The sequence below is a fragment of the Hyperolius riggenbachi genome, chromosome 1, assembly GCF_040937935.1.
Source record: "Hyperolius riggenbachi isolate aHypRig1 chromosome 1, aHypRig1.pri, whole genome shotgun sequence".
Classification (NCBI taxonomy): domain Eukaryota; kingdom Metazoa; phylum Chordata; class Amphibia; order Anura; family Hyperoliidae; genus Hyperolius; species Hyperolius riggenbachi.
In genome coordinates this window covers 361,809,512-361,832,863 of record NC_090646.1, presented here as the reverse complement: position 1 = coordinate 361,832,863, position 23,352 = coordinate 361,809,512, and the positions used below count along the sequence as shown (strand labels likewise).

The following is a 23,352-nucleotide window of genomic DNA, read 5'->3' as shown; positions in this document are numbered from 1 at the left end:
TCTGTAGGTTCTACTTATCTTCTGTCTTCTGTTCTTCCATCATCTTTCTTGCAGCTGCCTCACATTGCCTGTGCCTGTGCCACAACTCTTCCCACTTTGCATAGGACTGTCAAAAGTTAAATCTCCAACCACGGTATTGTATGGTCTCGGCACACTAGTTTGATAAATTGCCACTCCTGCAATAGCCACCAATGGATATAGAAACATGGAAGTGCATACACTGTTTCCATGTTTGCTTCAATGGAGCCATGTAAAGCTGCAGCAGAAGCCAGCCAGGGCTCCAGATGTGCAATAACTCTCGCTTTTGAGTGTCTACTGCCACTCGCCTAGTGCAACACTAAGGTCAGGATTGCAATATACAAATCTTTACAAGTCACAGCCAACATGTAGTACATATACCTCAAAGGGAATATTTTATGCATTCAGGAAGTACCTGCTGATTTTGGTACATTTAAGAGAAAATTCAACATGTTATAAAATTGTCATAAATGTAGATCAGTGCTACACAAGTCTTTATGTAATTACGTGATATTAAAAATTCTCTTTCCATTTCAATTGGCAGCAGGCTATTTTCTAACATAGGCAGTAGGATCAAATAGTTAATAAACTCCCACCGTGGCAACAGTACTATGGAATACAAATCGTTAATAAACTCCCACCTTGCTGCATGAATAATTAGAACAGGAGCCACTCTTAGGGCTTTTTTTCCACTACCCTGTGATTTGCAATTAGCGCAAAATGCAAGGTACATTAAACTAATGGAAACGGCAGCAGCAATTTCCATAAGTGCGATCCAATTGCGATACGATTTTGGTTCAAGCACAATCGTTGTCCTGTCGCGTTTTGGATGCGATTGAGCTCTACTATACTGAGTATAGTATCTCAATCGCAATTGCATAGTGGAAGTTGAAACGCAATGTGATCGCATTTCATATTGGAAAAGAGCCCTTAGGCCTGGGACCCATTAGAGCATTTTCAGCTGCGATTTCCACTTTCAAGGAATTGCAGATGATTCCTTGAAAGTGCTAGACTAATACAAGCCTACGAAGGTAATTCCACAGGACTGGTTTCCCAAAATCACAATCAAGGTGCCTGCATTTCGGATCCATTTTATTCAGGAATGCAGGCTCCAAAACGTATTTCCCAAAAATCCCTCCAGATATTGATTTGTTTTTATTTAGTGCCAAAAATCACTTGATTTGATTTCTAGTGGATCCTAACTCTTACTCATTTTCAACACCATCACTTATACACAGACTAGCAGTAGACTTTGAATCATCTAATTTGCAATGTATAATAGTGAGATCATGGAATAGCGACTTGATGTGCACATAAAAAACAAGACTGTAATGGATTACATTTTTCTCATCCAAACTGTAATTTTTCTTTTTTTTTATATTATTAAAAAAAATCAAGTAGGGGATGATAAGAAATAATTAGGTTGCAAAACAATGCTAAATAAAATCCTTAATATATTTACAAAAGAAAAAAGTCATTATATTGCTATGCATTAAATTTACCTTCGTCTCGTTTACGTTTGTTGCTGTCTGCATTAGATGATGTAATTCCCAGAATTCCACTGATTGAATAAGAAGAACCTGCTGAGTCTGTACTTACGGAGGAGACCTGAGTCACTGATCCAGTTGAAGCTGTAAGAAACACAAATAAGAAATTAAATCAGCATTTTTTTTCTTCATGTAAGACTCGACTATTGTTTTCAGCACATAACCATTTAGTAAATTGCTTTTAGGTTGGTGTCTATGAGTGTAGTCATGCAGGCACTGTCTATGATAGAAAGGTCATAATGAAATCTTGGATTGCTGCTGGCACTGCTTCTTACTTTTTGTAGCAGATCCTTTTTATTCTGTTGGGGAGGGGGGTTATCAGAGGCCCTACACTGACTGGTAAGCAAAGCAATGTTTTTACCGTGCATCCTGCTCTAGAAGTCTCGCTATCGTACATCTCATACAAATAATTGTCTTATTTCCGCTGCAGTTTGCATGCCAAATCCATCACTGCTGGTCACTAATCCATTTCAGTGCATAACATTCAATTGTGCATATACTTTCATGGCCTGACTGCATACTTTCAGCATTAACGATCATGTACAATCATTATGGCCAGCATAAAGTCCTCTATCATAAACCTTGAAACAATCCCTAACCTTAAAATATTTTATAATCTATAGTAACACAAATCGTACCCAATAGTTTACCCTAATGCTGCCCCCCCTTCCCCCCCATGACAGTTTGCAGCTTATATTTTAGTTGCAAGCAGTAAGTGTTTTTCCTTGCAGCAGAATTACTGCTGCCTTTTGCTCACATTTCAAGCTTCACAGACTCTAATGGCCCATACTCACGGGCTACAATTGTCGCCGCAACCACGTGGCGCGCGCATGTTGCGGCGACAGGTCGCCCGTGAGTATGAGGCGCGCACCCCGAACCGTCGCTTGTCGCTGCTGTCGCCAGGTGATTGGCGGCGGTCAATCGCATGGCGACAGTTGCCGCCGCAACTTCGTCGCAAGTGTCGCTAGTCCGCGTGTGTATGCGGACTAGCGACAGCAACCTAATAGCTGGAGCATTGAGTTTCCGGCAGGGGGGAGCTTCCGTCGCATCCCTAGTCCCACTTCCGCGTGTGTATGCGGAGGGACCTGGCGACGAGCTGTCGCCGAACTGTCGCGCACACGTTCCCGCGTGCTAGCGACAGGCAGCAAAAGTAGCCCGTGAGTATGGGCCATAAAAGCTAGCATAGTCTCACTACCCCAGCACTAAATATTATTCCCCCTTCAAACCTATCATAATTACGGTATATTACTGCTTAACATTACTTTCTCATGCCCAAATATTTTCTCAAAATATGTTTTCTCATTTCCCTGTATATTTACGTGAATATTCTCATCTATGTGAAAATGGGACATTTATGGGAAAATAATGAAAAAACAAAAATGCCCATATTCGATCATCTCTAGTCATGCAAATCATCCCTTTTGCATTCGTATGCCAAGCATGCATCCAGAAATGCTGGTTTTAGGGCATCTGTTCTCCTTTAGTGTAAAATATCTTGATGAAACCCAGATACTGCAAGTCATCTGATGTGTTTATAGGTCCCATTTTGTTCACTACAGAATACACCTTGCATGCCTGGAGACAGCTATGTAGCCGACATAGCACTGACAAAACTAAGGTAAGTTTATCTCATTTACTGGGAGAAATGGGGGAAGGGTGTACTTCCCATGGGCTGGCTACAATTTATTGATTTTATGCTAACTTAAAAAGTATTATGCTGAACATTGCAAATAATATGTGTAACAGGCAGACACACTGAATACATAGCTGCACCATAGAGTGATGGTATCAACTATAGTCATCTGTACTGTCTAAAGGGAAACTTTAATCCAAGGCTGAACTGCATCCCAATCAGTAGCTGATACCCCCTTCCCCACTGGAAATCTTTATCTTTTCTCAATTAGATCATCAGGGGGGTCTGTGCGGCTGATGTTGTGGTGAAACCCCTCCCACAGTGTGATGTCATGACCATGATCCTGACAGTTTGCTATCTGTGAACCTCTGAACCTCGTTACATTGTGGGAAATAACAGCTCTGTCCAACTGCCAAGCAAGCAATATCTCCCTCTGTGCATAGAACGTTCAGTAATGGACATTCTGTACAGATCACCTGGAAGAACAAAAGATGTCACCACCAGTGATAAATTTCAGAATGTAATTCAGGGAAAGGAAATATTTTACAATGGGCAAACACTGGCTAAATCATTTATAAATGTATATTATAAAAAATAAGCACTTTTATTCATTATGTTATTTTCACTACAGTTTCTCTTTAACCACTTAATCCTATCTGGATGGATATTTCCGTCCAGATAGGTGCTGCTTAATTCTATCTGGACGGATATATCCATCCAGTGTTTAAGCAGTCGTGTGCGTGCACACATGTAGCAGCGGCCCCACACTCCCAGCGGTTTTCTTGAGCAAGAACTTTCCCAAACCAATCACAGTACCGGTAATGAATGGACATGATCCCAATAAGGGGTCATGTCCATTCATAATAAAGTAAGTGAATGAACGAGGGAAAAACAGAAGAAACACTTCCTTTGTAAACCAGGCATTCTTTCTAGTGGCGAAAAGTTATATTACACAGTACACATTTTTTTAAATAAAAATATTTGTATAATTTAATAATTTCCAACCCCCACCCCAGTTACCAAGTAAATGAGATTGAAAAAAACCACACACACAAAATCCATAAATAGTTGCCTTAGGGACTCAGGTTTTTTTTTTAATATGTATGTTATGAGGGTATATTACTGTTATTTTAGAACATAAGGGCTTACAATTGATGGGGCACAAAAAAACCCCCAAAAAATTACACCTTTATTTCCACATAATATATTAACGCCATACATTGTGCTAGGGACATATTTTAAATGTTGTGATAGCCGAGACTAATGGGCAAATAAAATGGGTGGGTTTTATGTATAGTAGCATTGCTTATTTAAAACTATAGGGGATGGAATTGGAGAAATCGTGTATTTTTTCTTTTTCTCTTTTTTTTGTGTAGTTGCCTATAAAATGCATGGTAAATAAAGTAATTACTGAAAACAAGTATCGCTCACAATAACCTTAATTTGTGGTGACAAAAACTAGACATAGATCATTTACATGTGATGAGTAGTGATAAAGTTATTGGAGAATGAATGGGAGGAGCACTGACAGGAAAATTGCTTCCTGCCTGAAGGTGAAAACACCGGTAGACTGAAGTGTTTAAGCGAGGATGGCATGAAATATGACTATTCCTATTCAAATCAAAACCTAGTACCATTTATAAATAATCATTTTTGTGCAGAAGTATTTCTGGTTCTTTCACAATACAATATTTTACAGGCCAAACAATTTATGTTTTTTAAGGAGTGCTACAACATAAATTATTTAGGCTTCAGCTAACATTTTATAACAGAACCGTGGTGTGTACCTGGATTGGAAAACTGATATAATACTGTGAACTGCATAGACTATATGGTCATATCAAGCAGTGTGCAAGTCCTTGGCTGAATCTGAGCACAAATGGATATATTACAGGCTGGTGACTGAAATAGAGAAGATCTTCAACAATCAGTGAACAGTATATGGAAAGCTAGCAGGTGGAATTTAGCGAGTAGCAACAACTGCTATTTTCTCCTTTTGCAAAGATCTTCGAGTCTGAAGGATAACTAACTAAGGTATTGCTTCACTGAACCCTTTGTATAAAACTCCTCATTGCTGACCCCAGTATGCCTCCAAAGGGAGCAGCAAATAAGTCTTTGGCACAACACAGAATTTTAAATAGGATGAAGGTATAAATCCTCCATCCTTCTGGGGAAACCCTTTTAAGAAGGATTACCAAGACAAGCCTGCATTGTAATGATGTGTGATCATCAATTTGCATCTATAAAGAGGTTTAAAGTTAAGAGAATCTCTGGACCAAATTGCCTAATCTTGCTGTCATTCCATTGCCTGTTTAAAAACAGATTTGTTTAAAGCAACAGTTTAAGTATCAGTATCCTATGTCTGCCTCTCATGCATGAATCAGTAAAAATAAGTTCCTGCTATGACCCAGTTATCTAGTCATCATAATCAGGACATAGTCAGAATCGCTCAGAGCTTTATATTTGCCTATTTTTCTGTTTTCAACACATCAAGAAATAACTGTTCACTTTTTGCTTGACATATGCAGGACCTGTCCTAATGTTCTTGCCACCTGATGGTACTTGACCACAGCGCTGCCTAACTCCTCCCCCACCAGGCAAGAATTGTGGCCAGTATCTGGAGTCAATATATTATACATAGATAGGGGGTCACCTTTGGATCAATAGCTATGAACTAGCAAAAGCAAACAATATTTTTTTTTATTCTACTCTTGTTTTAAACAGACATCTTCAGCTGGGAGTCAGAACAAAGAGTTTCAGCTTAGAGCATGAAATAAAAGACACACACACTGTGGACCTCTTAATGACTCCTGCAGAGCCCGACATATTTTGTCTGTCAGTGAAAATAAGCAAGACCATGTGTCCGCAAACAAAAAGATCAGTGGAGAAGGCAACTGATTTTGCACAAATTGCTAGCTCATTCTTTCGTATAATATTTTTTTCTGCACTTTTGCAGCAATTTGGTTAGTTAGTATGGCCTACACTGAATTAATCACAAAGTTCTAAAATATCTTAAACAAAACATTTTTTTTTTACTTTTAGCTAGTTTGCCTTACAGATATTTTTCCACTACTGCTTTGTTCATTGCCTTCAGTATGCAGTTTTCTGCATTCTCCACTCTGTAAAGTGAGTTTTAATTAGCCAACAAAGTAACACAGAAACAGCCTATCAATTAAACTCCTGTACAAGTAACACTGCCTGACAGGTTCATTTAAAAAGTGTTTGAAAACTTCTCCCACCTCTCTACTCAAGAGTGTAAGTGCACAAAGAAGCAGCTAGATGATGGAGAGAGAGAGAGCAGCGCATTTAAACTACTTACTGGCTAATGATGCATAAAATGTTATGAATAAGTATCTATTTTTTGATTTATTACTTTAATTATCCAACATACCATGGTCCCCCGTTAGCTTTTTTTGGTGTAGATTTCAATTTTCTCTCTCAGGGTAAAATCTATTTATCATAATAATCAGTAAAATACAAAAAGCTTTTAACTGTATTTATAAAATTAATTTACCATGTTCTGCCCCTGGAGAATGATAAAGGAATTATATTAGTATGTATGTGCTGAGATGTTTTATGTGAAATTACCTATTTGTACCAGTAATTAAAACTTCATAGACATTTGTTTTCTTACAATTATACTAGACAAAAAAACTCACCTATACTGTGATTTGATGGTGGTACTTGCTGGTTCGTGGGTTGCTGAACTTTTGTTCGGATGATCCTGCATTGACATAAAGGGAAACAAAAAAATATTACGTTTTATCCTTAAATTAAAACAAAAACAAAAAATCAGTAAGCCTAGGCCTCATTAAAGAAAATTACAATAACAATCTACTGTTAGGTGGTACATGCTGTTGATTAGCTATAGACTTTTTTAAATATAGCTGTATTAAATGATATGCATGAAATGAGACATGAGATGGCCACCCGCCACACCAACACACACACATCAATCACAACACTGGCCAGATAGTAGCATACAGCTAAAGGGGTAGGATCGCATTAGTCTGCAAGGTTCCAGAAGGATCGTTAGTATATTCGTATATAGGGTGGGAATTCCCACCATGGCAAAAGCAGAGGTAACAAGCCATAGTTACAGTTAGCAGCAATAAAGCACATTTATGCAAGATCTCACCAGTCCATGGCACTATTCTGAGCTGCCAGGAATCAACTCACAAAGGTCTGCAGAGTTCCAAGAGTTCTCAAGTCAAGTGTGCATGAAAGGGTCAAGCAAAGCACAGTTCCAAGGGCCAGCTAACAGCAGGCAACAGGGGAGCGTGATTGTATGCAGATTCACCCCAATACACAATCACTCTACTGAACAGACTACCAGTCCCAGTGAAGATTCCAGCCTAGCACAGGTCACTGGGCGGAGTGGAGCTCAGCATAAGCATGAAAATGTCCCAGACCCCCAAGCAGTGCCACTATTGTGCAATAACGCTCAGTCAGCTGGGGGTGTAGACAGAGCAGATGCTCACCAGTCTAGCAGCTGAGGGTGAGTGAAGGTAGCTTTGGATACGACAGTAGCCGGGATATGGGGCCAGAGTAGTGATCCGATGGCGGTGCGATCTGTGCGGCGGGATGGCGTCTCATGTGGGTACACAACTATAATCTTACGACACAGCTGTATCATCCTTGGGGCACATCTGGCTACGGTGAGAGGAGCTGACGTGCACTGGGGGCTACTGTGGAGGGGGCTATACTGAATAGGGGGCTTATACATGAGTCAATAACTTTTTCCTGGTTTCTGGGGGGAAAGTGGGTACCTCGGCTTATACACAGGTCGGCTTATATGCGAGTATATATGGTATGTTCTTTTTTTTAACCTTATGTTTTTTTATACACATGCCAGTTTATTTGACTCGTCCACACTTTCCTCTACAAACCATAAACTTTTATCTCATCATTTTATGCTGCACAGAATGCTCCCGTCTACCAATGTAATGATGGCAGTGTCACCAGCTTTTGATACACCACCTTCTTGAAATAATCAGGAGGAAAAAGCCAGAATAGTGACATTCCCACCACTAGTGGAAATAGTGTAGCATAAAAGGGAAAAATTATTTTTTACTATTATACTAAATTGGTGAGTGCATGATTTGGTGCTAGGTAGTCATCTTCTAGCCTGCTAGAAATAATATAACAATGTAAAGAGGTGCTCTGGAAAAGAGTTAAACTCTTTCCATGTAATACAGAGGAAGCCTACTCAGTGATTTACATCCTTCACTTCTTACATCCTTCACTTCAGTGAAACCTCTATCCCTAAGAATAGTACGTAATGCTCTCTAATTAAATCTATTCCAATTTGTCTAAAAGAAAATAACTTTTTTAATGTTGTCCATGTTTAATATCAGCCATTTGCAGCATAGCTGTGACCAACTATAACACAGAAGTCTACAAAAGGCACATAACAGGTGACTCAGTAAAGTATTTTCCACCTCTATTAGCCCTACACAGGCCTAAAACCTCTGCTAGGTTTTGTGGAGCTAGTAACATCAAATGTCCTCAGTATTGTTACTAGGGCAATAGGGGATATGCCTACAGGATACATATACAAATATTGAGAAAAGTTCCAACATTTTATGGTGTCTAATTTTATGTGTGGGCATCCATTTGCTCTTGAAATACACCTGAATATACATACAGTAAATCTGAGTCTATCTAAAATGTAATATGTTCAATTATCACCCAAAATACATGTTGTACAATACAATACAATACAATAACATTTCTATAGCGCTTTTCTCCCATAGGACTCAAAGCGCTTAGGCTCTCTCAGATTCATTAGTTGGTAGTAGGATGAAGTCTTCACACAACAAAAGTTATATTTCTGTAAATGCCAAACTGAACAGGTGGGGTTTCAGTCTGGATTTAAACATGTCCAGAGATGGAGCTGACCTGATCTGTTGAGGTAAGGCGTTCCAAAACGTAGGAGCAGCATGACAGAAGGCTCTGGAACCAAAAGTTTCCAAGTGGACTTTGGGTATGACTAGATTATTAGAACCTGTGGATCTGAGATTGCGGGGATTGATATGCAGCTGCAACATTTCTTTCATCTATCCAGGGCCCAGATTATTTAGTGATTTAAATGTCAGTAAATGTCAGTAGATGTTATGTAGACATTAGATCAAGAATAAATGTATGAAAAAGCCCAGGTGACATATCTGCGTGATAAAAGAGGTATAACCATCCATGTATTTAAAGTAACTCAACTTTAATAGTTAAGGTTTTAGACTTTGAGGAAGGGCCAAAACACTCCCTGGAGTTTGTTGCTGTATGTGTCTCCCATTGTGGAAATTTCACTTCCTGTTCTTGATGAACACAGGCAATAACAAAAGTTCACAGAAGTTCTAACATTTTCCAAGACCTAAATATTACCATATATACTCGCATATAGGCCGAAATTTTCAGCACAAAAAATATGCTGAAAAGTCACCCCCTCGGCCTATATGCGCGTCACTATTTGTCAAGCCTTTTTCTGCAGTGAGGGGTGTGCGGTGCGGACTGACCTGACTGACCATCAGTGGCATTCTTTACCAGCTGATCGGGCCGAAGGTGTGCGCACAGCAGAGAGATCGGATGCGGGCGGTGGAGAGGAGAGCGCATTGGTCGGATGCTGGAGTCTTGCACGGCTGAGAGGACGTTCGGGGCCATCTGCAGTAGTTGGCTTGGCGGGTGTCCGGGGAGAGCAGAGCGGCAGCATGTATAGCCGGGATCACAGCAGGAGCGCTCGTCTGTGTTCGTAATCTCGCGCTTCCTGCTGTCTCTGCATCCTGTGTGCCCATTGGCTGGTAGTAGCTGGTAATAGCCAATAGGCTCACAGGATGCAGAGACAGCAGGAAGCGCGAGATTACGAACATGGAAGAGCGCTCCTGCTGTGATCCCGGCTATACATGCTGCCGCTCTGCTCTGCCCGGACACCCGCCAAGCAGACTACTGTAGATGCCCCTGATCGTCCTCTCAGTCATGCAAGACTCCGTGGTGGCGGTGAACCAGGCACTTTTGCAGAGAGGACTCCCGCGGTGAGCCCCAGACTCCTGCAGAGAAAACTCCTGCGGTAAGCCCTGGACTCCCTCTCAGCCCCACTCCTTCAGGTAATCCGCAGACCACTGAATTTGCTTTAGTGTCGGCAAATGGCAGATCCCCTGCAGGTTTGACTTCTGGGTGCTGCACACATCAAATTAGCTTTGTAGCAGAGAAAATACAGAGGGAGTTGGTATATACAGGGGGGGGGGTAATGTGTGACAGGGCTATATACAGGGGGGTAGTGTGTGGAAGGTGGCTGTTGCACAAGCCTGTGTGCACAAAACACATTTCTTCTATCTGGATTCAGGAATGCTTTATAATCTCAAATTGATGAGAACATAGATTAGTTTTATGTTTTTTTAAAAAGCACAAGTGTAAAGCTGCCAAACTGTCCAGTCTTGTCATTTAATACTTGGTACCAGTTTTGTGTCTGTTTCTATGGATCTTCACATAATCTCTGGGCTTCTTCTAGTGCATACAAACCTCAGGAGCTGCCGTATTTGCTACCCTCGGCTTATATGCGTGTCAATCTTTTTTTCATGTTTTTTTTTTAGATAAAAGTTGGGGGTCGGCTTATATGCGGGTCGGCTTATATGCGAGTATATACGGTACTTGAAGAAAGTGATTTTATGTTTGCAAATGTCCCCTTGGCAGAGAGAATAGTCTTGTTGTCACTAACCTAGTTTGCAGGGGCAAGACGAGAGGGGAAATTTCTCCAACAGTGATGAGCCAAAAATTCTCCTAACATGTAATCCTCTATGATTCAGGCAATCACAGGCTCTAGCTGCTTAAAAGACCCCCAGACAGCTAAATGATCAGCAGCTGCTGTCTTCGGTTCAATTTCTTTCCCTACCTGGGTCAGTGGAAATTTGAATGCTAGGATATTTTTTTTGCTCACTACTGCTCCCCAACTGGAATCTAATCCAAACCAGACAAAGCTTCTAATACATACCCACTCTATCCACAAACAAAACAAAGAATCGGGGTACAATTCCAATTTAAGAGAACATACAGTATAATGATTATTTTAATTTTTGCTTTATCTATTTGTGAGATTTAATATTAATATTTTAAGAATTTTAATTAAAATTGAGCATTAGAAGAATTGGCAAGCTTTGTAAATAGAGAAAGGGAAATGACTGACATAGTGAACAATAGGACCTAGTTAAAGTGAACCAGAGGTGAGAGGGATATGGGGGCTGCCATATTTAATTCCTATTAAACAATAAAAGTTACCTGGCAGTCCAGCTGATCTTCTATTTCTAATACTTTCAGCCATAGACCCTGAACAAGCATGCAGCAGATCAGGTATACTGACTCAGCTGACTCGGGTTTCACTGGATTATCCATATGCTTCTTCCAGGGTTTTGACTCAGACACTACTTTTATCAAAAGATCAACGGGGCTGCCAGGCAACTGGCATTGTTTACAAGAAAATAAATATGGCAGCCTCCACATACCTCTCACCATGGGTTTACCTTAAGAGCAACTAAGTCAAGGGACTTGGCTCTAGTTATTTTGGTTGAAAAAAGACATACGTCCATCGAGTTCAACCAGTATAAAGTACAGTATAAAGTGATGTTAGAAAGTTTTTTTTTACAGTAAAGCAACTCACATAACATAACAAGAGAGAGGTGTAGGTGTAGCAACAAAAAGAAAACCAATAAGTTCATTTTGAATATTGTACAAGCTTCAAAAAATAAAACAGTACAGTAAATGAATAAAATAAATGTTATAAAATATATATTTTCCCTTAAGTTTAATTTATTTTCTAACAAGAATACAAATATTTCTTAAACTGCAAAATATTTTAGGACCCTGAAAAAAGCATGGTTCAGTAGAAGACATTTACTTTCAATAAACATAAGAACAGAAATGCTAATATTCTTTTTTCATGCTTGATTATAACAACTGCTTGATATTTACCATCTACTGGCAATGCAGACATACAGTATATGTATGAAGAAAATAAGCATGCTGATTGAAACTATCTAATTTCTGTGATGATAGCAACTTAGCTGTGATATTTAGTTTGTTGTTGTGTATCTAAAGAATTATGCAATCCATTTCTAAATTCCTATCAAAAGGTTACATTTTCTTTATAAACTGTGCAGAAAATTAGTTCCAGGTAACATTTACTGCTAAGGGTAAAATCATGCAGAATTTTGCTAAAACATTTTATAAACAGAGTATGATAAGATATTTGATGCAGTGAAACTATGAAAATTACCCTAGAAATTGGTTTGGGAGTCACCAATGTGTAGTGAAGGTGGGGATTTTACACATTAAAGGTGGCTAAATAATCTGAATTGTCTACAATATTATTATTTATATTGTTTTTTTACATTTGTAAAAATAAAAAATCCACTTTTTTTCAGTAATGCAGCTAATGTCTACACTTTCTAATACTACTGGTTTTCTCCTATGCTATACAGTATATAAAATATGATATGGAGAAAAATTATTTCAATTTCTGTAATTTTCTAATAGCCTTTACTAGTGAAAAAAATAAGATTAAATATGTGAATATGAGTAATGTATTGATGTTATAAGTACTCAGATTCACCTTCAGAATTGCTCATTACCCTCCCTCCCCACTTTAACATTAACACCACCCTTCCCCCTCATGATTATATGGGGTCCCTATTTATCTCTAGACTCCGAGGAAGACTGGGACAACATATTTGCAAACATGGCTAGAGCCATGGCTTGATAGCTGGATAATGTAATAGCTACGGGAACTGCCTCTGACACATATGACCTGGGTTTGAATCTGTTCAGTACGCCAGCACCTATTCAGTAAGGAGTCCTTGGGCAAGGTTCTCTAACACTGCTACTGCCTACTTAGCATGCCCTAGTGGCTGCAGCTCAAGCACTTTGAGTCTGGTTATTTTATTTGTATTGTCTTGTCTCTAATACACTGATTAAAGGAAAATCATACATAACATGTGGCTATGACTGGTATCTACCCCACCCCAGCAACATTTTCTGCCTCTGCAACATCTTATCAAGGCCAGTTCTAGACTTTCTGCTGCCTGAGGCAAACTTGTGAGGATGCCCCATGAATATTAATTAATATTTACAATTTAACCACTTCACATCCAGACCTTGTTTTCCCCTAATGGACCAGAGCAGTTTTTACGCTTTAGCGGTGTCCCTTTTTAATCAGCAATAACTTCATCTGTACTCGTGCCACTTAATCAATCTATATATCGTTTTTTTTCAAGACAAACTAAGCTTTCATTGAGGGGTATTTGGTACCAAGTAAAATGTTCCTCTCTATGCATTTTAATGGGAAAAAGTGGGGGGAAAAATGCATTATTTCTCAATTTTGACCAATCTCTGTTTAGAAATAAAAAGTGCTATTGACATAAAAACTGTGCGGCCAGTTAAAGTCACCCCAGTATAGATATCCAGATGTGTCCTAAGTATCACCCCCCACCCCAGTATAGCCAGATGTGTCCGCAATATCAGCCCCCCCAGCATAGCCAGATGTGTCCCCTGTGTTTGCCAGCCCCAGAATAGATTGACAGACGCACCCCTAGGAAAAGTGCCCCTTTTTATAGCCATATGGGTCCCCTGGATCAGGATTACCCCATTATAGCCAGATGTACCTCCAGGATTAGCGCTGCCCCCCATTATAGCTTAATGTGCCCCCAGTATATGATTATGGCCCCCCCAGGTGCCCAGATGTGCCAAATTATTAAATCCCCCCTCCCCTTAGTTAATTAGATGCCCCCCAGTAAATATGTACACCCCCTTTTCCATATGCTACCCCCGCCCCCATTATTGACAGCCAGACGCCCCCCCCCCTCCCCCCATCAGGCAGCCCCCTCCGTGCAGAAATAATAAAAAAAAGACCTCCAGCAAGCGGCCTCACTCACCTCACCTCATTCCTGCGACTATCCTGAAGTCCGAGCCTCCGATCCCCGCTCTGCAGTCAGCCGCATATTGCCGATACCCCAGGTCCCGGCTTGATGGCGACATCAAGCCGGGACCCGGGTTACCGGCAATACGCGGCTGAATGCAGAGCGGGGAACGGAGGCTCGGCCTTTAGGATAGTCGCAGGAACGAGGTAAGGTGAGTGAGGCCACTTGCTGGAGGTTTTTTTTAATTATTTCTGCACGGAGGAGGACAGATGAAGGATTGCTGCAGTTCACTACTGCAGCGATCGTTCATGGGAGGGGGTGGACTAATTGGCCAAAAGGGAACATGTTCCCTTCCACCAATTAGTAATGCAGCTGAAAGTGCCGTGGGGTACGCTCTGAAGCGCACCCGATCGTGCACAGCAGGGCTGCAAACAGGTCAGTATATCTACGTGGCTGTGGCTTGAAGGGTGCCACAGCTGACGTAGATATATAAGAAGAAATGAAAAAGTTTCAAGAAACTATGACAAATGAGAAGGAAGCAGACTGCTAATGAGCATACTGTGATCAGCTAAGCTTTTAGCAGTGAATCACTAATTGATATCAACACATTCCCAAGCCCAAAGCTGTGTTGTCTGATAAAATGTCAAGCAGCTTCATGTGCAACAGCTTGCCAGATGGCATTAGACCTCAGCCACTAGTAAAACATGCTTTCAAAAAGTATCCAATAATAACCTACATAAGTGTATTGTAACTGTATTCACTGCTTTAAAGTGTAACTGTCGGGCACAGAAATCGATTCCTTATTTTAATCTGGTAAACAAGTAATGAGGATGCTAACCAGGCAATCCAAAAGTTAAAAATCACTATTACTTTTCTAGTTGGTAAATGATCATTCCCCAGTTTACCTGACTCTTATTTGGTACGATGCCGCACAAAGGAAGTTGTAGGGCATGCTGGGTTGTCCTTTTTTGCTTCTCTACTTTTCCCTCAGACTTAACTAATGCAGCCTGATTGGCCAAAGCCTCTTTCCCTCCTGTTTTCCCTTCCCACACCTCTGTTCCTCTCTGATTGGCCAATATTTCTCATACTGAGACAATGCACTTTCTATTGCAGAGCTGGGTGGGAGAGCCTGAAGACTGGGAGGAGGTCAGGCAATGCATACACAATCAGGCAGAGGAGAGTAAGGGAGGAAATGGCATCAGGATTGGCTTCAAAACAGACACAATTGAAATGGAGAATCCTAAAAAGGATTTTCTCTGTTTTACTGTAGTAAACTAACTACAATCAAAACATGGGCAGTGCAATAAAATATGTTGTGTAAGTATAGCAAGTAAGTGCAAGTAAGGTGCTGCACATGTGAGCTGTTGTTCATTTCAGATGCAGCCTTTGTGGTATGTGCTGGCCCTCTCCTTGCTATCCTTAAAAATGTAAGTTACACATTTTTGCTTAGCTGCTCCCAAGGTTATACATATATTGTTTTTAATTTAGGTTAGGCCACTTGCCCAGAGGTTTGCCTCACCTTGGCGCAAATGTCCAGTATATTATACTTTGCATGCAAACTATAGTGGAAGCCAAATTTCCTCCATAGTATAATAAATGTATCATTTGTTTTGGACGCAGGGCATGCGTTTTCAGCCTAACAGAGGTGGTGCATGCCTGAGCGATTAACCAGTCAATTGCAGTATGTTTTTAGGGATGCGCAACCTCCCCCCTCCCATCCCCCTTTCATATTTTTGCTACTATGTAACTACCAGGTTAGCTGCTCCCAGCCGGTATTCCTGAGTTTCCCGTTTGCATGGTAAGTAATAGTAGTTATGCATATGATTTGCATCTGAATTGAATGCGAAGTGTGCAGATAGCTTATTATAGGTGTTGCACATGTGAGCTGTTGGTCATTTCAGATGCAGCCTTTGTGGTATGTGCTGGCCCTCTCCTTGCTGTCCATTAAAATGTAAGTTACACATTTTTGCTTAGCTGCTCCCAAGGTTATACATATATTGTTTTTAATTTAGGTTAGGCCACTTGCCAAGAGGTCTGCCTCACCTTGGCGCAAATGTCCAGTATATTATACTTTGCATGCAAATTATAGTGGAAGCCAAAGTTCCTCCATAGTATAATAAATGTAGCATTTGTTTTGGACGCAGGGCATGCGTTTTCAGCCTAATAGAGGTGGTGCATGCCTGAGCGATTAACCAGTCAATTGCAGTATGTTTTTAGGGATGCGCAACCTCCCCCCCCCCATCCCCCTTTCATATTTTTGCTACTATGTAACTACCAAGTTAGCTGCTCCCAGCCTGTATTCCTGAGTTTCCCGTTTGCATGGTAAGTAATAGTAGTTATGCATATGATTTGCATCTGAATTGAATGCGAAGTGTGCAGATAGCTTATTATAGGTGTTGCACATGTGAGCTGTTGGTCATTTCAGATGCAGCCTTTGTGGTATGCGCTGGCCCTCTCCTTGCTGTCCATTAAAATGTAAGTTACACATTTTTGCTTAGCTGCTCCCAAGGTTATACATATATTGTTTTTAATTTAGGTTAGGCCACTTGCCCGGAGATCTGCCTCACCTTGGCGCAAATGTCCAGTATATTATACTTTGCATGCAAACTATAGTGGAAGCCAAAGTTCCTCCAAAGTATAATAAATGTAGCATTTGTTTTGGACGCAGGGCATGCGTTTTCAGCCTAATAAAGGTGGTGCATGCCTGAGCGATTAATCAGTCAATTGCAGCATGTTTTTAGGGATGCGCAACCTCAACCTCCCCTCCCTCTCCTTTTCATTAGTAGAGCAAGTATTTATCTACTTATATATGTGTTTTTTTCTGAGATAGTATGGCTTACAGCTCCTCTTTAAGTACATAATGCTGAATGCCCAAGCTGCCATTCCAGTAATTTGTTTCTATCTGTGGAGGAAGTGCATTTAAAGTGTTCAACTGTCTATGCTATAAAAAGTTTTCTTTTTTAAGACTAATACACCAAGGAGGCAGTGGCGTACGAACAATAGGGCGCCCAAGAGCGCAGCACTCCAGGTATAGCTATGCCTGGGGGAGCCGCTGCAGTCATGGGGCACTGGAGGAATTTGGGGCTACTGCGGTGTGTGACTGGCTGGATGCCTCTTCCTCTCCCGGCGCACCTCTAGGTTCCCAAAGTTCCCTTGGCTCCGACCGCTGCCCAGGCTTTACCCACGCATTAAGACTTGCAGATATCATCAGTGTGGTTGCAGTGATGAGCGCGCTGTGACCAATGACAACGCTGTACGCTTCACTTCCTGTAAGTATGCAGCGCTGTCATTGGTCACCGCTCGTCTCACTCATCACTGCAGGCCACACTGTTGATGTCTGCAAGTTTGGATGAATGAATGAATAAAGTCCGGGCAGTGTAGCGAGGGGAACGATGTGCAGGCAGACAAGTATCGGGAGAGGAATCAGCGGGCAGTGCTAGCACCCGTGTGGCAGTCGACCGAGGGGAACTTTGTCACAAGCCACCCTTAGAAGCAGGTGAATTTTTGCCCTGCCCAGCCCAGCAGATGTTGGGGGGGGGGGGGGGAATTGGCCTTGAATGCACATACACTAGGCCACTTACTGTATACTGGGTGGGGGCATCTGACTACTTGGGGGCGGGGGGAACTGCCTATACTTAAGAGGGGCTGTCTATACTTAAGAGGGGCATCTAACTACACAAGAGGAAAGGGGGAAGCCACCTATACCAAAGGGGGAGGGGGCATCTGACTACTTTGGGGAGGCTTTCTATACTTCATATACCTACTTCCTATACATACTTCATGTAGCATCTGGCTACATACTGAAAGAAGTGGGGAGGAGGCCTATACTTAAGGGGGGGATCTGGCTGCATACTGAAAGGAGGGAAGTCACCTATGTTAAAGGAGGTGCTACTATACATATGCCTGGCATTCACAGTGAGTTTCTTCCTTATCAATCGAGCCGCTGATGGCTCGATTGATAATATCCGACAGGTCCGATGACCCACCGGATAGATTCCCAGCTCGATCCCCAGGGGCGGACAATAGTGGGGAATCGAGCGGTTGATAAGGGATGCCCGTGGGGACGAGCGGGGATCGATCCACACGCACACGCAGATGAGCGGTGACGCGCCGGCATCGAGCCGCTGGCTCGATCCGGCGCATAAAACTCACTGTGTATTCCCAGCATTGAGGAGTGGGATCATCTGACTACCTTTACTTAGGGAAGGGGAGTGGCTTCTAGCTGCCTATACTTAAAGGGACATCTGGCTACTGAAACTTAAGGGGGGCCACTTATACTAAAGGGGCGAGGGCATCTGGCTACCTATACTTCAGGCTGGGAGGTTACTCTGGCTGCCTATACTAAAGTGGAACCTAAAGTGGTGAAAAAACAGCAGTCTAACTTACCTGGGGCTTCTTCCAGTCCCCTGCAGTCGTCATGTGCCCTCAACAAGCATACATGATCCTCCAGTCACCAACATCTTCCTTCTGCCAGCTGTATGTGTGACTCCGGTCTGCAGACCTCCTGATCGCTCTCCTGTGGAAGAGAGCATTCTGTGCATGTGCAGTATGTACACATTTCTATTGCGCATGCACTGGGAGCTCCTGGCTATGGGAGCACAATCATAGATGTGCATGGCCGCCGCAGTGTGTGCGCAGTGACCAGCCACCTGCCGGACAGAGGGGTGCTGCTGAGTCACAGGATGACTGCAGGGGAGTGGAATAAGTACCAGGTACTTTAGACTGCTGGGGTTTTTTTTTAGGTTAAGGAACTCTTTAATGGGGGCATCTATCTGGCTACGATTCATAAAGAACAGATCCAAGGTAATTAGAAAAACAAAAATCTACTAACACAGGGCTTCCTCCAGCTCCTGGCAGCCGTCCTGTGCCTTTGCCACAGCTCCGCTCCTAGCTGGTGGCCCGGGGGTGTCCTCTGGTGCAGATGCCGACGGGAATCTACTGAGCCTGCGCGTGAGGCGCTCTCAGTCATCTGGAGTGTTCTGTACAGGCGCAGAACTACTGCGCCTGCGCAGTACACTTCAGGCCACGTCAGTGCGACCCTGAGTGGCTCTCACACAAGCGCAGTAGATTCCGGCCTGGCTAGGTCGGCATCTGCTTCGGAGGGGACCCCGGGCCACCAGCTGAGAGCGGAGCTGCAGCGAGGGCACAGGAAGGCTGCCAGGGTCTGAAGGAAGCCTTGGATAAGTCGGTTTTTGTTTTTTAATTACCTCGGACCTTCCCTTTAAGAAAAAATGGGGGGGGGGGGGATTGGTGTCAGTAAATAATCAGCACCGGGTGTCAAATACCCTAGGTACGCCACTGCAAGAAGGTGGGATAGGGTTGATTTACCAAGGCGGTATTATTTAAGCTTGCAATTAAAGTACCACTATCACCAAAATCATAAAATGTAAAATACATACAAATAAGAAGTACAATTCTTCCAGAATAAAATGAGCCATAATTACTTTTCTCCTATGTTGTTGTCACTTACAATAGGTAGTATAAATCTGACAGAAGTGACAGGTTTAGGACCAGCCCATCTCCTCATGGGGGATTCTCAGGGCTTTGTTTAGTTTCAAAAGAACTTAGGAAATGTCAGTTTCTCTGTCCAACTGCTAAAAAAGTGTGCAGCGAGCAGGGAGGATGGCCAGCATCTTTGTATAAATCCTTTTCAGAGAGAGTCTTTATAAAGAATAAAAGCCATGCAGAGAATCACCCATGAAGAGGTTGACTAGTTCAAAACCTGTCTGTAATGTCAGAGTTCTGTCACATGAGCTTCAGGTGACAAATTCAAAGTAACTAGCATCCCATTGCCGTGTGGCAGTCCTGCTAGCGCTCTAACTTCAGTAAGGTCTGACTCACATACCTGAAACAAGCATGCAGCTAATCTTGTCTGAATTTTGTCAGAAACATCTAATCTGCATGCTTGTTCAGAATCCATGGTTACATGTATCAAAGACAGAGGATCAGCAGGATAGCAAGGCAATGTGTATTGTTTAAATTTAAAGAAACATGTCATCTTCCATATCCCTCTCCAACTCAGGAGAACCATACTAAATAAGCCACGATGTGAAGCAAGTTAAAAGTTAATCTTACTTTGTACAGCGCCATGGAATGTGTCGGCACTTTATAAATTAACAATGATAATAATCTGTCCTTCCTTACCTGTTTATGGAGCTGACGCTGGGCACTGTGTCATTGTCACAAACTCGTTCTGCTAGCAATCTGTCCCTGATTTCCCATGCAAACATAGTGGGGTTTTGCCTCTTGTAGTCTGCTATTTTGTCCACAACTTTGGGTGTTGCAACTTTTGGTTTAGATCCGCCAATTACGCCTGGTTTAATGCTGCCAGTTTCATAGTACCTGCAAAAAAAGTAATAGTATATTTTGAACAAATCTCTCTTAACATTATCAAAGGACATCCTGAAAGGATATGTCTAAAGAAGCACATTACTGTGTAAAATAAATATATATTCATTCAAAAACCATCCAGAACTCACAGTTTATATGACATAAGGCATGTAAGTAATGTCATTCTGATCGATCTAGCAGTATTTTTTGAAACTGCACAGTGGAGCTTAGCATATAATATTCTCATGCAGTAGAATAAATATGATGATATGATAAACGCATGAGCTACTGAAGCCGCCATCTATTAATCAAACACGCACGGTCATAGAAAACAAATTACGTTTAAGAGCATTCATAAAACGCTCTGACAGCCAATTGTGTTAGCTGGCAAAATATACTTACTTGAAGCTGTTCCCTTATTGATGAAGTCATTTAATAAAACCAGAGTAGACAGATCTTTAGATTATATACTTATATGTCACTGGACTGTCACTCTAGCTGCAAAATGCATATTGTAACACATAGGATGTGTCAATAGTTAAGTATTCCTATTTTCACTGGTCAGTTTCACTGATCATTAAAATGAAATCAGCTCATCTGATGCTAATAAGTTAATACGGTTATTCGGAACTCAACTAACCAAGGCCCCATACACACATCAGACCATAGTCTTTTGAAAATGAAAGATCACAGACCAATCTTACCACCCTCCATGTAGTATGAGAGCCATACTCTACACAGTCTTTTCTATGGAGCTGAACTCCACATCAGAAAAAAATCTTTGCAAGATGCTGCACACACAGATGCTGTACAGACACAAAAGATCAGTATCTGCAAAAGATCTGTTCCTGCCAAAAATCCATTCCTGCAAATTGCAATGATAGTCTATGAGATCTGCAGATCATCATACACACATGATTTAACTGACATTCATCTGCAGATCAGATCCACCAGGATGGATTTTCAGATCTGCAGATGATTGCTTGATCTGCAGATGAATGTCAGTTAAATCATGTGTGTATGATGATCTGCAGATCTCATAGACTATCATTGCAATTTGCAGGAATGGATTTTTGACAGGAACAGATCTTTTGCAGATACTGATCTTTTGTGTCTGTACAACATCTGTGTGTGCAGCATCTTGCCAAGATTTCTGTCTGATGGGGAGTTCAGCTCCATAGAATAGACTGTGTAGGTATGGCTCTCATACTACATGAAGGGTGGTAAGATTGGTCTGTGATCTTTCATTTTCCAAAGACTATAGTCTGATGTGTGTATGAGCCTCAAGTCTCAACCAACCAGCACAAATCCCTGTCAGTACTCACAGTTAGAGATGTTGGCGAACGGTTCCCGAACCATTCGCCGGCGAACCCCTCACCCTGTACTACAAGCATAGGTGGGGAGATTGTTAGTGTTAGGCATATCACAGGAGTGAAGGCTACTGATAAGGCTGTTTGACGATTAGAGTCAGAACAGATACGTGAATAGATATGGTTAATATTTGCTGACAGAATCTCTGTGTTAAAATCATACATTGCTGAGATACCTGCATTAAAAGCTAACGTACCAGTCAAGGAGGTTGCAGCCCGGAGCGAGAAAGTATTAGACAGTGGCGTAGCTAAAGAGCTGTGGGCCCTGATGCATGTTTTACAATGGGCCCCCCCCCCCCAAGCACTCTATACATAACAATTGATACGGCGCACCAAAACCTGCCAATGGCAGCTACAGCATCAGAGGTGCAAGAAGGGGATGGGGAACAGTTTGTTAATGATTACCACTATTCAAAGTATCTACAGAAGTGATTATTATGAACACAGGACCAATAGAGAGCTAATACTGTAATCCCAGCATTAAACCTGCTCCTTAGCAGGTCTATGCTAAGCATTGCTTCCCAGCAGCATGAAAGGGGGAATAGGATAAGGTGTAAAGAACTGGCTGGGTGATAAAATCTCCCAAGCGTGTTTTCTATCACCTTGCCGGGTGCTAAGGGGAATGGGATCTGATTTTCATACACGCCAGTACTTAACGTCCGCCAGTTCAAGAATGGGATAGGAAAAACTCACCTAGTCTGGCATAGTTTTATCCCTTACTGGCGAGAGGTGGGAGCATTGTACTATGCACTATGCAGACTAAAAAGAGCATTTTGTATGCCACGACTGAGACGTCTTTAAAGCTATTGCAGGGCTGTTTTTAGGCACAGGCAAACGAGGCAGATGCCTGGAGTGATGACAATAGGATGTAGCACCACAGAGCTAGTCTTAGGACACTGTACTTTATGGAATTCTTATAGCCCACTGCTAGTTTCATTCAGATGGATGGATGATCGTTTTAACACCTAAATAGGCACTGTTGTGTCAATTGTTGAAACTCTGACTGGATTTCCAGGACAATATTCTAACCTGTAAAGATCTAGGCTGTACATAAACAGTGTAATGTTTATAAAGAGAATACAAATCTCTCAAAACTGTTATTGAAAGGCTTTGTTATATGGGACCAGAGAGTTGTACATGGCCTTTGTGTATCCTTTACAAATTTATTTTGAGAAACAACATTATTTCTATGAAAACTATCAATTTCTTATTGGTGCCCACAAAACTGAGGTAGAATATTATTTTCCTGTTCACTAGATTAGGGTAGTGAGACAAAACATGCCTTGCCCGGGGCATCAAAGTTGCTAGAAACAGCCCTGAGCACAGCTGTTGTTACACCCCACTTTGTCCTCATAGGTTTCAACCATCTACCTCTTGCTTGTGTTTTAGACTGCAGGGATCCCCAACCTGTGGTCCGCGGCCCACTGGTGGTCCGTAGGACGTTTTCAGTTGGGCCGCGGGACTGTCCTCTTGTCTGCCCCCGCCGCCCTGCCCCCTCCGCGGCCGCCGCTGCTGTTACCTTTGGCGGCCGCGTGGTCTCTTATATTCCCCTTTTC

At 41.9% G+C, this 23,352-nt stretch overlaps 1 protein-coding gene across 2 annotated transcripts in view; it reads right to left on the bottom strand.

Moving 5' to 3' along the window:
- The window catches only part of PAX5 (paired box 5), a 274,887-nt gene that overhangs the window by 192,431 nt on the left and 59,104 nt on the right, over nucleotides 1-23,352 (bottom strand). For both annotated transcript variants that reach the window (XM_068271308.1, XM_068271309.1), the window contains 3 exons: nucleotides 20,241-20,438; nucleotides 6,858-6,922; nucleotides 1,521-1,649 (listed from right to left, as the gene is read on the bottom strand). In XM_068271308.1, coding sequence (XP_068127409.1) covers nucleotides 1,521-1,649; nucleotides 6,858-6,922; nucleotides 20,241-20,438 — 392 coding nt within the window. The remainder of the gene's footprint in view (nucleotides 1-1,520; nucleotides 1,650-6,857; nucleotides 6,923-20,240; nucleotides 20,439-23,352) is intronic.